The sequence below is a fragment of the Camponotus floridanus genome, unplaced genomic scaffold (genome assembly GCF_003227725.1).
Source record: "Camponotus floridanus strain SB8 unplaced genomic scaffold, Cflo_v7.5 scaffold18, whole genome shotgun sequence".
In the NCBI taxonomy this organism is placed as follows: domain Eukaryota; kingdom Metazoa; phylum Arthropoda; class Insecta; order Hymenoptera; family Formicidae; genus Camponotus; species Camponotus floridanus.
The window spans coordinates 1,352,140-1,367,673 of record NW_020229303.1 but is presented as its reverse complement, the minus strand read 5'-3'; the positions used below and the strand labels follow the sequence as shown (position 1 = coordinate 1,367,673).

Sequence of the window (15,534 nt, the reverse complement as noted above, 5' to 3'; positions counted from 1 at the left end):
AGCACAATATTTTCTATATGAGAGACATCCTTGCGCAATACAATTGTAGCTTATCCTTTTCGTGACAATCATAAACTTTTCGCAGAGAATGCGTTGAGCTTGACGATTAGTTGAAATTGGTAGCAAAATTGAAAGAGGATAGGAAGAAACTTTGAAAACATTTTTGATGTAATTGAGAAGAAGAGAGGAAATCATGAAAACACAAGAGTTAGAAAATGAAGGATATAAAACCGATAAAAAGGCACCAGAAGCGAATTGCATGCGAACTTTGAGAATATGCGGGGAAGAGAAAATCAATAGAGAAGCTTGCGCGAATGCAGCGAGAAAGGAATTGTCCATGCACGACAAAAGGCTCGATTCGACAAAGCTGAGTGAGATAATTAACAAAGAGATAAACAATTCTATTAAAGAGATTAACAATTCTATTAAAGATGCTGTTCAAACTATCGTAAAACAATGCTCAATGGTACCTAGGATGCAAGTATCCACTTTCAAAATTTTCCTCCTTCTTCTAGATGTTTATAATAGAATGAAAATAATTAATTCAACAATAATATTGAAGATTTAAAAATTCCTTATTTTTTAAATTTATAATTTGTTTTGTGAAAATAGAACCGATTAAACAAGTAATAAAAATAAATTTCTTTAAAATAGGAAGAGAAAAAGCCGATTTTATCGTGTTTGAAACAGTGTGAACAAAAGTCCCGTGCGTGTCAGTCTCATATAACGGAAAAATATCATAACAAATTGCCTAGTGTTTGCAGTAATCAACAAACAACACATCATGCTTCATGTCAGTATCCAATCATGTGTGACAACTCATATGCGTACGCCAAAACATACGAGAGTATAATACAGTTGCCTGTGAAAAATAAAATTAATAACGAAAATAAAAATAAAAAATCAGCAAATAACGTGAGTACCGACAATCGAAGAATGACTGGAAATGTCAATATTTATATTTGTTCAGAAACTAAAGACAATAGCCAGGTAAATAATATGTCAGCATATCATTATTGAATAACTTTTTTTATATTAAATGCAATATTTAAAAGTATAAAATATTTAAATGTATTATATAAAAAATTAGTTGTCAGTATAAAAAAGAAATATCATGTTTATATTTTTATATTTTATATTTTTATTTTTATATTTTTATTTTTATTTTTATATTTATATTTTTTTATTTATATTTATATTTTTATATTTTTGTCATGATAAATATCAAAAAAACTTTTAAACTGCTTATTGAATAAATTAATAACAACAACTAGCGACTCCATAAATCTATAAAAAAATATGAAATATTAAAATTAATTGTATTTCTCTTGTAATTATTATATTATAATTATTTTATTATATATAAATCATATAATATTACAAAAAATATAATTATAAAATATAATTATCATAATAACTCTTTTACAATTAATTTTAATTAAACATGTAGACAAAAAACAAGAAAAAATCGAGGCTTGAATTAAATACAGACACAACTACAAGTTCTGATACAACTACTGAACAATTAAATTCACAATGTGCCAGCGTATCATCGTGCAAATTAATAAACAGCATACGAGAAAAACGGAAGAAAACGCAGCAATCATCTAATTCTATTCACAAGAAGCGCAGCAGCGATAATATCGTTTGCGATAAAATATTGTGCGGGAAAGAATCAAGCAAATCCGACAAGGAACAAATAAATGTCAGCGAATGCAAGGATACGATCTCATCGACTAGGGACGGTTGCTGTTGCAAGGATACGAGTTTCATGGATCTTGAGCAGGATTTGTCGGATTCTCCAGTTCCATGCTCAGATTTTAATATGTGCGACGATTTTAGACGTCAACAATCTTGGACCGCTATTTATCCCTCAGAAATGAAAACCACATTGAATGACAGTGACGCCTCTTTATCAAATGCAATTTGCACTAATGTAGAACAGAGGAATTATCGCAAAAGTGATGCTCGAAATAACGTTTGCAAAAATAATAGCGGATATATAGTGTGCCATGCGGTCGATGGCAGCAGATGGTTACCGAAATCGATTTACACCGATTGCGCTACACATGGCAAAGTTCCTAAAGAGTGTTTCACAGAAACGAAAATCAACGGCTGTAAAAATCGAAATAAAAGACTTCAGAATTCCGTATTAAATCGCAATAATGTCTTAAAGAGACAAATGGAGCATAAATTACTGCGACCTTCAAAAAGTTGTCAAAAGGATCATGCTGTTCGACAACGGTCCAGATGTAGTTGTATCACGGAGGAGGAAGAAGATTGCTTCACCAACATCGATAAAATCGAGAGAAAGTTTCCTGAAAATGTATACAATAATACAAAATGTTTAGAAGAGACATCCGTTTGCCGAGCATCTTCTAATAAATTAGTCGAAGGTGCAACCGATATAGCGTTTAATACTAGTAGAGAACGCGTCGAGCAAACGCAAACGTGCGAGAATATTTTCGAGGCTTCGGAATGTTTGAAAGGCAAATGTAATAATAATGTAAAAATGTCCGTTTGCCAAACATCCTCCAGTGAATTAAATAGAGATGCAACTACATGCGAGACTGTATCGTTTAGCGTTGCTAGAGAGCGTTTCGAGAAGATGCAAACATGTAAAAGTACGTTCGAGAATTCTATGAAACGTCTAAAAGGGATTCCTATGTACGAAACAACGTTCGGAAATTCTGAAGAGCTTCCAAAACTAACGAGAGTTTGTAAGGAGTTCGTTACTGAAGAGTCCCCGGAAGATATCACAGTTTGCAAGAGAATGTTTGGCGAACCGAAAAGATCTTCCGAAGAAGTAATAGTTTGCGAGGCGCTTCCTGACGCCCAGAAAGCCCCAAAGGAAACAATTTGTAAGAAGATTTCTGATTCCAACTTTGTTAACCGGAACAATGATAAGAAAGTATTCTTAAATGATACAAAAGATAACCTTGTAAAAGAAAGTACAAGTGGCTCGAACTTAAATATTCAGAAAACGAACAGTGAAAATGCTACAAGAATAGTACAACTAGATAATAGCGTTGCTCTTAATAATTTTACGAAGCAAAACTCTGTCGATGATACGAAACAAGATGAAAAGATAAAAGAAACTCTTTCGAATAATCTACCGAAAATTTTAACCATTCCTGTTGGACCGAATAAAGATTCTTTCTCTAAACCATTGTCAAAAATTATTTATTCTCCACCATTCTCACACGCACAACTTAATAATCGTTCAAATCTTGCATCGAATCTTAATGAGAAAGAAGCATGGAAGACTCCCGTTAATAAGCGAAAAATGACACGAATGAATTTATCGCTTAATCAACCAATGAGAAATAACTTTCAGCAATTGAATAAAAATTCTACGGCACGAGAATCAGTATCAGATAAAATTGATCAATCTAAAGAAAAAGAAGAGACGCAAGAAGAATTGGAAAAAGAAGAACAAAGACAAGATATCTCAAAAGAAAAAAAAACGACAGAGGAAATACCGAGAGATTCATTGTTAAATCGATCAGTTAAAAAACTAATTGATGTGATTAAACTTGGTAGAATGAAAATAAAAGAAAGAGCAGAAACAGAAAAGGATAAACTGGAAAAAATAATTTCAGATGACATAAAAGCCATTGGAAAACCGGACATCGTTTTTAAAAATAAAGGTAAATTTAATGATGCAATAGATTCGCAAAAACCTAGTGAAAAACTGACGCCAATGAGATATCCACCTACAAGTAAATTATAGATTTAACTTGACAATTTAATTATATAAAATTTTCATATAATTGTTCTTTCATGATTTCTTTCACGATATATTTTGCTTTCTTTGCATTAAATTATTATATATATATCTAACATTTTAATATAAAGACGTATTTAATATAAGTAAAATTATTTATTAAATTTGATGCAATATTGTATTAATTATACAAATTTTATAATTATAGAAATAATTAAGAAAGCTGTAAGTATTGCGAGACCGAAGCCGACTGCACCAGAACCTAACTCTATAGTTCCTGAAAAAATTAAGAAAATAGACATTTCTAGCACGAATCAGACAACATCTAAATTATTGCGCATTATTGCAGCAAAAAAATCACATGTTCCACCAACAGTAACGACAGTTGATCCTAAAGAGACAATAACTCAAGAATTTAAAGAATTTATTCCTATTACTACAAATAAACATGTCGATCATGAAGAAATTCCAGAAGAAAAAATAGTTCCGCACGAACCTATTCCTGCGGAAATTGCAAAAGAAATAAAAGTAGAAGAATTAATTGCGCCTGAAATAAAAATTACCGAAGTGGAAACAAGTATTGAAGACATTCCAAAAGATACTGCAGACATTCCAGAAGATATTACTGATGAAAATAAAATTATAAAAGAGATGAATGGGACAAGAGAAACTTATGTAGCCTGTACGCAAAAGGAGCTAAAAGAGGAGCCACAAAAATCTATTCCTTGTAAATGCATTTTACCCTCTGAACCGAAAGACCCTTCATGCTCGACTGCCAAAAGCACAACGATCGATATACTCTGTCCACAGAAGAAACCAGAAGAAGAATCGCCAGAGTCTATCTCTTGTAAACGCGAATTATTTTCCAATCTGAATAAATGCCCATGTTTGATTACCAAATATGCAAAATGCAAAAACACTCTCGAAAATAGTTTCTCTAAAAACAATGAATCTGAACAGAGAAAAAATTATTGCACATATTGTCATTTGTCGACAGCACAATGCACTTGCGCACCAACGCAATATCTGAAGAGTTGTTTAAAGACTGATAAACCTAAATTTCGTAGTATATCACCGTTGAATATAAATTCGCATTACAGCGTGAATTGTTGCGAATTGAAGGAAAAGTGCATGAATTGTTATAGAATAAAGGACGAATGTAGAAGGACTGCGCTCCATTGTAAATGGTGTACAATGCGTAATAATTGTTCAAGGATTGATAAATGCAGGTACGTAGAATCTTCTTACGGAGAGGTACTGTGTGAAATTAGAAATAATTATAAATATCGAAATATTTATTCAGATTTATTCAGAAATTTTAAAAAATATTTTACTTGAAAATTTAAAAAATAATTTAAAACAATAATTTCAATTACTTAATAATTAAAACGATAATTCCAATATACAGGGTGTTTCTTAATAAATGCGAAAAATTTTAGGAGATGATTCTTTGTCGAAAATTAAGGAGAGTTTTTCATATAAACATATACTCCTACATCCTGTGGAGTTACACTCCTCCAAAAATGGGGATAAAAATTAGGTTTTTATTTTTTCCTCAAATTTGGAACAAGTTAAAGAAATGAATTAGGTGGATAATTTCTACTAGTAAAAAGGTTATTTATTAATATTTTTTCAGCCTCTCGTATTATTATAAAGAGGTGAAACTAATAACCCTTATTCAATTTTTTATTAGAATTTTAATATGATCATCTAAAAATATGGATTAAAAAGTTTGATTTATTTAGAAACTTGTTTATTTCTTTTATTTTTTTTTCATAAAATCAATAGTTTTCAAGAAAAAAAAATAAAATACGTTATCGTGCACAGTATGATGCTAAATAATATAGGTTTCGAATTACAAGAAGTTAAATTTTAAAATAAAAATAAAATTAGAGTAAATGTTGGGAAGATTGGAACAAAAACAAAATTACAATAAAAATCTAAAAACCTAAAAAATAAAAACCTAATTTTTACCTCTATTTTTGGAAAAGTATAACTTCACAGGGAGGGATGTAGGAGTATATGTTTATATGAAAAACCCCTCTTAATTTTCAACAAAGAATCATCTAAAATTTTTCGCACTTTTTAAAAAACATCCTGTATATAAGTCTATATTTTCTCAAACATCTTTTTCTCATAATTTGGAAATATTCGAACAGATATAGATCATCAATAAATTGCCTCAACTGTTACAAATCAAGAGATCGATGTTATTGCGTTACATTCGCTCCGGTAAATTGTCACCTAGTCGAAACAAACTGCAATTGCAAAAAGACAATGATTTGTTTGTACTGTGATAATCATCAGGATAAATGCACGTGCAGAGCACCGATCGAAAAATGTTCGCGTTGCGAGTTGCCATTAGATGTTTGTGACTGTCGAAATAATCGCAGTAATAACCGTGAACGAATTGCCAGGAAACCGAATGAGAATCCAACAATCCGAGTCACTAGTTGGAAGCCGAGGAGAGAAATCAGGCAATATTTCGCGAGAAATCTGGAAGATTTTCCGTCAGATTCTATCCAAGAGTGCTACTGTTACGAGAAACCGAAACGACGGGAGGAGCTACCTTATCAGCGGCTGAATATCTTCTCAGATGTGATGAACGAACTGCAGCAAAAGATGAGCGAGTCTGTATGCTGCTCACGATGCTGGAGAAATCCGTGCTGCTGCGGATCGCGGATTAATCAAGATGAAGGAGAGGAAAAAAGGAGAGCCAATATTGGGTATGTAACTGGAAAATATTCTGAAACGAGGACGTTAAAACTTTACGAAATTATTTCCATGTCACATTAATTAGATAAGGATAAGATAATTTAGGCAAGAAAACCACAAAGCATTGATGTCATATGCATAAAATTATTATTCTAAACATTAAGAGACAAACAAAATTAAGTCATAGATTACAAAATATTAAATGAAATTACAAAATTCTCGCGCAAACGTTTCGATCTATTTCAGATCCTTCTCAACTGTGGTTGTGTAGAAAAAGAGTGGTATGAAAAGATGGTATGTGTGTATAAGAGAGGGCAGAAATACCGCAAACAATCCACACTCTATGTAATGACGACAAATGCCTTATTTTGTAAAAATAATTATTTTTCGGCTTTGGAATAATTATTTTTACAGCCACGATCATTTTGTGTATTACTGGTGAGTAACATGCCGACTTGCGGGCATTTCCAAGACCGTATTCCGTTATCTGAACGTCATAATTTCATTTTTCTTAATTAAAAATTTTGCTATTATTGTTGTACTAACCGCTGTTTTTATTATATTGACAGTTATGTTATCTGCGCCGACCGTTCTCAATAATTTGCTGACCTTGTATTATATTTTGAATTTGCGGATATTATTATTTGCGAGCGACTTGTTCTCCTTTCATATTTGTATTTTGTTAACATTGAGAAGGATCTGGAATAGATCGAAACGTTTGCGCGAGAATTTTGTAATTTCATTTAATATTTTGCAATCCATGACTTAATTTTGTTTGTCTCTTAATATTTAGAATAATTTTATGCATGTGACATCAATGCTTTTTGTGGTTTTCTTGCCTAAATTATCCTATTCTTATCTAGATTTTTTTCTCATAAACCACTGTATTATTAGAATATTTTTTCTTTTAATTCACATTAATTAGATATCGTAAAACAGAAAAGTCGCCGAATAATTTTCGGTCGAGTCCCGAAAATGAGCGTAAAAATATTGTTAGAAAATCGATATTAATTCAACATATTGGCTGCATTTGTAAATTGTCGCCATGCAGATGCATGAAAAACAGATTATGCAAGCGACCTCTGGCAAAATGTTATTATTGCAAAAATTTGCCTTGCACGTGAGTAGATTAAATTATATAAAGATGGTAGAAATTTTAATTGTATACTTTTTTTATAGCAATTTCCTCGCAATTTCGTGAATTTCATGAGGCATTCAATTTATTTAAAAGATTTTGCAAATAATCGAGTTCGAATATTTAACCTTATACGCTCATCATCAAGAACACGAGATCCTCGTACTTTCTGTTGTTAGTTTTTTATTGCATTCTTTGCTGCAGCTGCATTATGGCAGGTAGCCTGGTAAGCGAGGCTGTGCAAGTGCAATGATTCATCCAATCATGCCGAACAAAAGCGAAGACAAAAAGGATTTACCAATTTGAGAAGCAAATAGATGCGAAAAGATAAGTGTTTAATAGTGATTCACGATTAATAGTCAGATAAATAAATGTTACACGTAATGTTACAATATATATAAATTCAGAATTCTAAAATATTTATTTAAATAAGACTGAAGAGAGAGATGAAGATGTTAATATTTTCACGCGTAATAGATAATTTCAATATTGATAATCATGTATTATGCGCAATGTTAACGTTACCAAATTGATACTACAATGTTTTCTTAAACTTTAAATTTCATAATATTCTAGCATGATGCAAATGTTTAACATTTCTGCGGGTCAAAAGATAAGAACTCTCAGATGCGCATATTATGTACACTTGTATGTGCTTTATATGTCGGGAAACACGTATAACCACAGAATTCGAAAGCGAAAGAAACGTTTACGTTTACATCATCTTAATCAAAATCATTTGAAATATTCGATAAAAATATATGTCTAAGTATAATATATTTATTTTACCTATCGAGATATTTATTCGACTTATAAATATAAATAATAAAAATTTTAATTTCATTAATAATAAAATTATAATTTTTATTAATATAATATATATGATATATAACATGAGAAATGTAATTTGCGTAAACAAAACTTTTATTTTTCTGAAAAAGGTGATATTTGTAACATATTATAAATTACAAATATAACATCTTATTATTAAAGTTTGTAAATTTGTAAAGAATATTAAAAAAAAACAAAAAAATATCTGATTAAATTATTCTTATATAAACATATGTTCGTCATTAATTAGAGATTAACATAAAAAACCAGAGGCCACGTAAAGTCATAATAATATTAAATTCTATTCTAAGTTCTATTCTAAATTTTATTCTAACTTTAATTTTTCTGAAAAAGATGATATTTGTAATATTTGTAACATATTATAAATTACAAATATAACATCTTATTATTAAAGTTTGTAAATTTATAAAGAATATTAAAAAAAAAACAAAAAAATATTTGATTAAATTATTCTTATATAAACATATGTTCGTCATTAATTAGAGATTAACATAAAAACCAGAGGCCGCGTAAAGTCATAATATTAAATTCTACTCCAAGTATTTTTTTTATCAAATTTTGATCGAAAAGTGAAAAGCAAAAAACACACAAAATGATAATGCCATCTGGTACCACTGTGGTTGGAGTAGGGGTTATCTTATACTGAATACAAGACACTAGACGTATCGGCTATAAGCCTGAGTTAAGACAGCGAGGTAGTTGGACACGGGAATTAGTACGATCTCACAGTTAGTGCGTGACGTTTGGTTACAGACCCAACATAAATCTCTTTCCTCCCTTCGCTTTCGAGTGCATTCTCCGAGTCGGACGAGGCACGATTTAATGTACTTGGTACTAAATATTCCCAAGTGCAATTTGTATCTCGTACTCGTAGAAATAACGTAGAAGAAACTTTTGCCAGTTGAATAAAATCGTCCAAGTGCAATTTGTATCTCGTAGCTGAAAAATGGAGATTTGTAACGAGGAAGATAGATTGTACAACGTACCACGTGGAAAATCATCGTGTCTAGTTGAGAATAGGGAGAAACTTCAACGAGGAAAAGTTTCCACCCTCCGGGAGCTTATAGATGCACTACATGAAGTTTTTCAAACGGATCATGTAAATATCGATCTCGTTCAGGACTTGATGACGAGCTACAAGAGCAATCCTGTGGAGTGGAAGAAGTTTGCCAAGTTTGATAGATATAGGTATTGTGACACTTATTTACGAAGTTTACTTAATATTTAACGAAATGTATCTTAAGTGTGTAGCTCTCTCTTAATATATTAATCATTTATTCATGCAACAAATATTTTATATTTTGCAATTATATAACTGTTATGATTATATAAAAGATCTCCATATTATGTGCTTCATTTTTTTATTGATTGTTTTTATTGATCCTTTATTTTTAATTGATCTTTTATTTTTTTATTAATGATGTATATTATCAGGAAATAATTTAGATTATTGATTGTTTAAAATATAGAAAAGAGAATATAATTGAAAAAAAATCTGTATACGTCATACATTTAAAAAAAAACTGTACAATTACACGTTAAAAATCGATTAAAGTTTTTTTAAATTTTTTTAAATTATAATCGAGATAGAAAATACGAAGACAATACGAAGTAAGTTAAAATCTTTTTTATAATTTTGGATACGTATATTAAAGACATATGTTTTTGTCTATATATTCTCTACATATATAGTAATTTACATCGTGATAAAAATTTTATTTTTGCCAAAAGTATAAACAATTTTATCTTTGATTAGATATATAAACTTTATCGAACGTACGATTTTGAAGAAAAGGTGCAGTTTAATTTTTGAACATATATATATATATATATATATATATATATATATATATAATCAAAGATAAAGTTGTTTATACTTTTGATAAAAATAAAATTTTCATCGCGATGTAAATTACTATACATATAGAGAATATATATACGGAAAAATACATGTGTCCTTAAGTAGTAGTAGCGTAATTATACATCGGCAATTACGGTACTACCGTAAACAAAATCGGCGTAACGGTAATGATCAATTAGGGACATTGAACGAGCGGAGAAATACGTCAGTGACAACGATCGTTGATAATTGACGAGAGGAGTAAATATTTTCGTCAATCTGTGTTTTAAATGTGTAAATAGAATGCATATAACACGCGCTATACGTGCGGAATTGTGAAATGTAATTAACACGAAGTTCAGGATAGGTTATCGTTACTTGTTCTCGCGTGGCTCTACTCTCTCCACTCCACTGTCTTGAAAAAATTCAGTAATCTTGTTCTGAAGTGACCCGCAATGCCACTAACATTTGTGATAGAAGTAGAATAATCAGTTAATGCTATCAGACTAAAAAAAAAAAAAATATATATATATATATATGTTAGAGACGCATTAATGAAACTGGATTACCCAATCGCAGAATTTTCTGTCGATCGCATAATCGGCATAAAAATAATGTAGAGGTAATATAATATACGCAAAAGAGTATAATCCAAAGAAACGTGTAATTTTAAGCAAAAACAATTTTGTTTGTACAAAGAAATGCTGAATGTGTGACTGATAAATATGTTAGAAAATATTTGATAAAATGGAAAATTTTCAGAATAAATAAAATAATTTGTTACATATTTACAAATAAATAATTTGTAATTCTTTTTTACAATTTCACTAATGAAAGTAGATTTAAAAGTATACGCAGATAAGTGACGAAAAATTTCGTGTTTTTCTTATTATGAGTAAATTTATTATTTATGACAGCATATATATCATACGTTATGTAACTTTAATAACACAAGATTATTTATTGCAATCTGTGGATATATCTTCATGTATGTGATAAGAGCGAGAGAACATTCTAGAATTATTAGTTATTATCACGAATATATTCCAACAAATGGTGCGATAAACTTCGCACATTTTCATATAAAGTATGCATATAAAGTATGCATTAAAATGTACGTAATCATTAGAGCTCAGAAAATACTATTAATAAGATTCTATTAATAATATCTATTAATAAGAAATTTAAGAGAAAATTCTTTATCGCTTTTTAATTATTATTTAATATTTAATATTAACATATAAATTATCTTGCATATTATCGTGTACATTATTGTTATATATATATGTAAAATGATGTAATATATATAACAGAAGAAAAGATGATAAATATTTTGGTGTATCGTTAATTGTCGGCAATGTTACACTAACTTTGCATCGACACTTTTGATAGACTTCTTGATTAGGAGAGCAATAGCAATTGGGAATGAAAATGAGTTTACGAGTTCGTGAGATAACGAGCACCTTGGACACAGGTGGAATTGCAGTGTACAGTAATTGAGATCCACGTGACTCGGGAAAGTACAGAAACTACAGCGCACGTTTACCGGTTTTGCTGTCAATACAAAGTAGAACGTAAACTGAGCGGCACACATTAAACTCAGCAAATATTCCTTCTACCGAGATTATTTTAACGAAAAGCCTCTCACAGAGAAAGATGAAGATCACTCTCGACATATTAACATCGTATTTCAACGAAATACCATATAATTCCATGCTTTTCTCATAAAGATCTAAATTAGATGAACGTATGCAATTTGTATGATGATTATGGAAAAATTTTTCATTAATAATATACTTCATATTTAATTAATAATATCACTAAAATATATTAATTTATTAAAGAATTAATTGTGCATTTAAAGTAAACAAATATATTTTTAGAAAAATAAAGAGATTCCTTCCGCTTTAAAAATTTATTTTATTTTCGCGAGAGAAAATACGATCAAATCTTTTTAGCACGCTCAAGATTTTTCCAATAATTCGTCTATCATCTTTAATTCCGATATTTTTAAATGATAAACTTTGAAAATATTCTAATAGTTTATATAAAATAATGTTTTATAAATAATACAATTATAAAATTATATAAAAAAGAATAATATTTATTTTTCAAAAAATCTCACATTTTTTTCCTAAAAATAATCTTTCAAGTTTTTGTATTTGAAAAGATTTTAAGATGAAAGTAAAATAGTGATATGTAGAAATGTTTACACACAATTAACCGTTGGATAATCGCTTATATGCTTTTCATGCATATGTTCCCCTTCTCCACGTTCTGTGTAATTCAGGAAAAAGATTGAAATCGGTATATTGGTAGGATATGCGTGAAAAAAAAAACGAATGAAATATGCAGTTATGGAAAGCATCGAAATTCCCGGTTATATTCGCTCTGTTGCACGAAAATTGCAAATCACCGATTCATAAATTGTTTATGACACTCGATTTATATTAATGCTAAATAATTTTTTCTTCTGAAATAATAAATCGGTTGTTATTCGTTGTTATCAAAATACATATTATAAATAATTGTTTATTTAATACTGCTGCATCACATAGGCATATGACAGAACAATTCAATTTAAATAGTATTTTTATTTGAAAAAACAAGTTTTGTTTATCCACTCCAAAAATATTAAAAATCTCAATTATATTGCAATTTAAATTCTCGTATAGTTTTAAAACTATTGATTTATCTAAATTTTTTTGTATTTTAATAGTAGTTTCATTTAAATTGTAATAAATATTTTTTTAAATATATAATAATAAATAAAATATATAATAAAATTTATAATATATAATAAAATATATAATAAAATATATAAATAAAATATATAATAAAATATATATATTAATAAATATTTTTAAAGTTTAATGAGCCGTAATTTAATTGTTTTGTTGAATTAATTAATATACTTAATTTAGTATAAAATCGCTCTTTTGTTTATACCGTCAATTTTTAAATGTAATTTAATCCGAGTAAACCGATTTATTATATATAATTAATTCCGAATAAACCTTCCAACAAATCAATACAAGGAATTTTTCATGACTAGTTAATTTTTGATTGGAGATTAATTTTTGATTGCAGATTATAGTCTATATCAATTAATAATAAAGTTGATGCAAGAGATTTTACAATATTTGCTAAGTTCCATTAGATTAATTAACAATCTACACAGGTAACATCAGTTAAGATTGATCAACAATATTAGATTTGTTGCCTTTCTCAAGTCGAGCATTTATGTATATTTATTGTTTATATTTATGTGTGTGCACACGTAAAATTTGTATATAAAATTTGCACATAAAAATAACTTATTAAATATATGTTGCATTGAAAGTATGCATCAAGATTTCGAAATCGATAATAACAAATAATTCAATAAAAAATTGTAACTAATCAATAACATCAAATGCAAAATAATTATTGAGAAACAACATACCAGATAATGATTCTTTCATTTGCAGATATACAAGAAATCTAGTTGACGAAGGAAACGGTAGGTTCAATCTGATGGTGTTGTGTTGGGGAGAAGGTCATGGATCAGCTATACATGATCATGCCAATGCGCACTGCGTGATGAAAGTTCTGCAAGGAAAATTATGCGAGGTATAAAAATGATTCTATTTTAATAATGTTTGTGTTTTGAATCTATTCAAAATATTCAAAGATTTATTCAAATATTGTAATAATAAAATATATAATATAAAATTGATATTAAAATGCTAGACCAGATACGCATGGCCCGAAAGGTGTGAAATGGAAGAAGGTATGAAAGGTATGGAAGAACTCAAAGAACTCGAGAGGAACACACTTGATACAAACGAGATATGTTATATCAATGGTATGATTTTTTAAATTAAACTATTAATAATAAATTTTATATTTACTACGTAATAAATAAGAAGCTGCTGCAAAATATTTTTTTTATATAACAAATTTTATATAAAAACTTATCTCCCATTGCATAGATGTCAAGCTTGAATCTTTTGCAAAAATGAAATTGCAAAACAAATTTTTAAGTGCGAATTTTAATTTATAAATGAAATTATATATAAACACATATGGATAATATAATTTTATACACATATTGAATAATTTGTCATCTATTTCTTTTTATTTCTATTTAAGATTCGTTAGGTTTGCATCGTGTTGAAAATCCAAGCGCGATAAATCCCGCGGTCTCTCTGCATTTATATTCGCCACCGTTCTCAACATGTTCGGTTTTCAACAAGCAGACTGGACAAAAGTCTACGTGTAAGGTCACGTTCTGGTCCAAGTATGGAGAACGAAGGAATCGGGTAAGAAATTGAGACCTGTGGTTCAAAAATTTCATTCCTTCATTCATTGCGATTCTCGACTTGTCCATTTAATTTCTGATCAAAGAATATCTTGTTGCGAATTAAATTTCCACTTATAATGGGAAATGATTGACAAAGATTTGAAAATGTAAATAATGACAATAATTATTTCTTTTTTATTTTTTTTGTTTCAGTTTTTAAATTTTACAAGCCTGTTTTTATGAGTAATATGACAGTAATACGATTGCCTTATTAATGTATTTTTTTATGTTTATGCGAGCAAAAATTTAAATATAATTTAATTGACAGGAAATTCAAGACGCCAGATCTCCAGAGGATAACTAGTTTAAATGTGATGTAAGGACGCAGAAATACCATCAACAATATGCCAATTAAACGCCAGTAATATTCTAGTTAAATGCAGAAATAATTTGTAATGGCACTCGCGCTCCCTAATTTCTGCAAAAATTAAAATAGATATTAACTGTTATAATACATATATTTTCTCTATATAATACTTTTTAAATATTTAAAATTACTTGTAGAAATATTTATGTAGATATTTTTAAATAAAAGTAATTTTATGTACTTTCTCTCTGTTATATAGAAATAAATTGTCAATTGTTATTCATAAGTAAATAAATTATAAATACCAAACAAAAAAAAGATTTATAAAAGAAAAAAAAAAATATATATATATATATATATACATATACATATATATATATATATATATATATATATATATACATATATATATATGTATTAATACCTTCTATTAGATGATATCGAACACAAATCTCCAAATCTTCGCTATTAATGATAATGATAAGAATTTACTGCACTTTTATATTTTATTTATAACCCCATTTAAATAATTATAAATAATATATGAATTTTCGGATACGCACAACGATATAATAATATATGAATTTTCGGATACGCGCAACGATTTCTGCTT

General features: G+C 28.8%; 1 protein-coding gene across 1 annotated transcript; it reads left to right on the top strand.

Annotated features, from left to right (window-relative positions):
• Positions 1-9,103: 9,103 nt before the first annotated feature.
• On the top strand, positions 9,104-15,077 carry LOC105248721 (cysteine dioxygenase type 1). The gene is made up of 5 exons (XM_011253660.3): positions 9,104-9,617; positions 13,740-13,881; positions 14,002-14,116; positions 14,404-14,573; positions 14,883-15,077. The coding sequence occupies exons 1-5, from the start codon at positions 9,376-9,378 to the stop codon at positions 14,916-14,918; spliced, it is 705 nt and encodes a 234-aa protein (XP_011251962.1). The 5' UTR covers positions 9,104-9,375; the 3' UTR covers positions 14,919-15,077.
• Positions 15,078-15,534: the final 457 nt, after the last annotated feature.

Coding starts and splice junctions, on each gene's coding strand:
- LOC105248721 (XM_011253660.3), top strand. CDS start 9,376: ATGGAGATTTGTAACGAGGAAGATAGATTGTACAACGTACCACGTGGA. Junction 13,882..14,001: donor TGCAAGGAAAATTATGCGAG/GTATAAAAATGA, acceptor TTAAAATGCTAG/ACCAGATACGCATGGCCCGA. Junction 14,117..14,403: donor CGAGATATGTTATATCAATG/GTATGATTTTTT, acceptor TTTCTATTTAAG/ATTCGTTAGGTTTGCATCGT.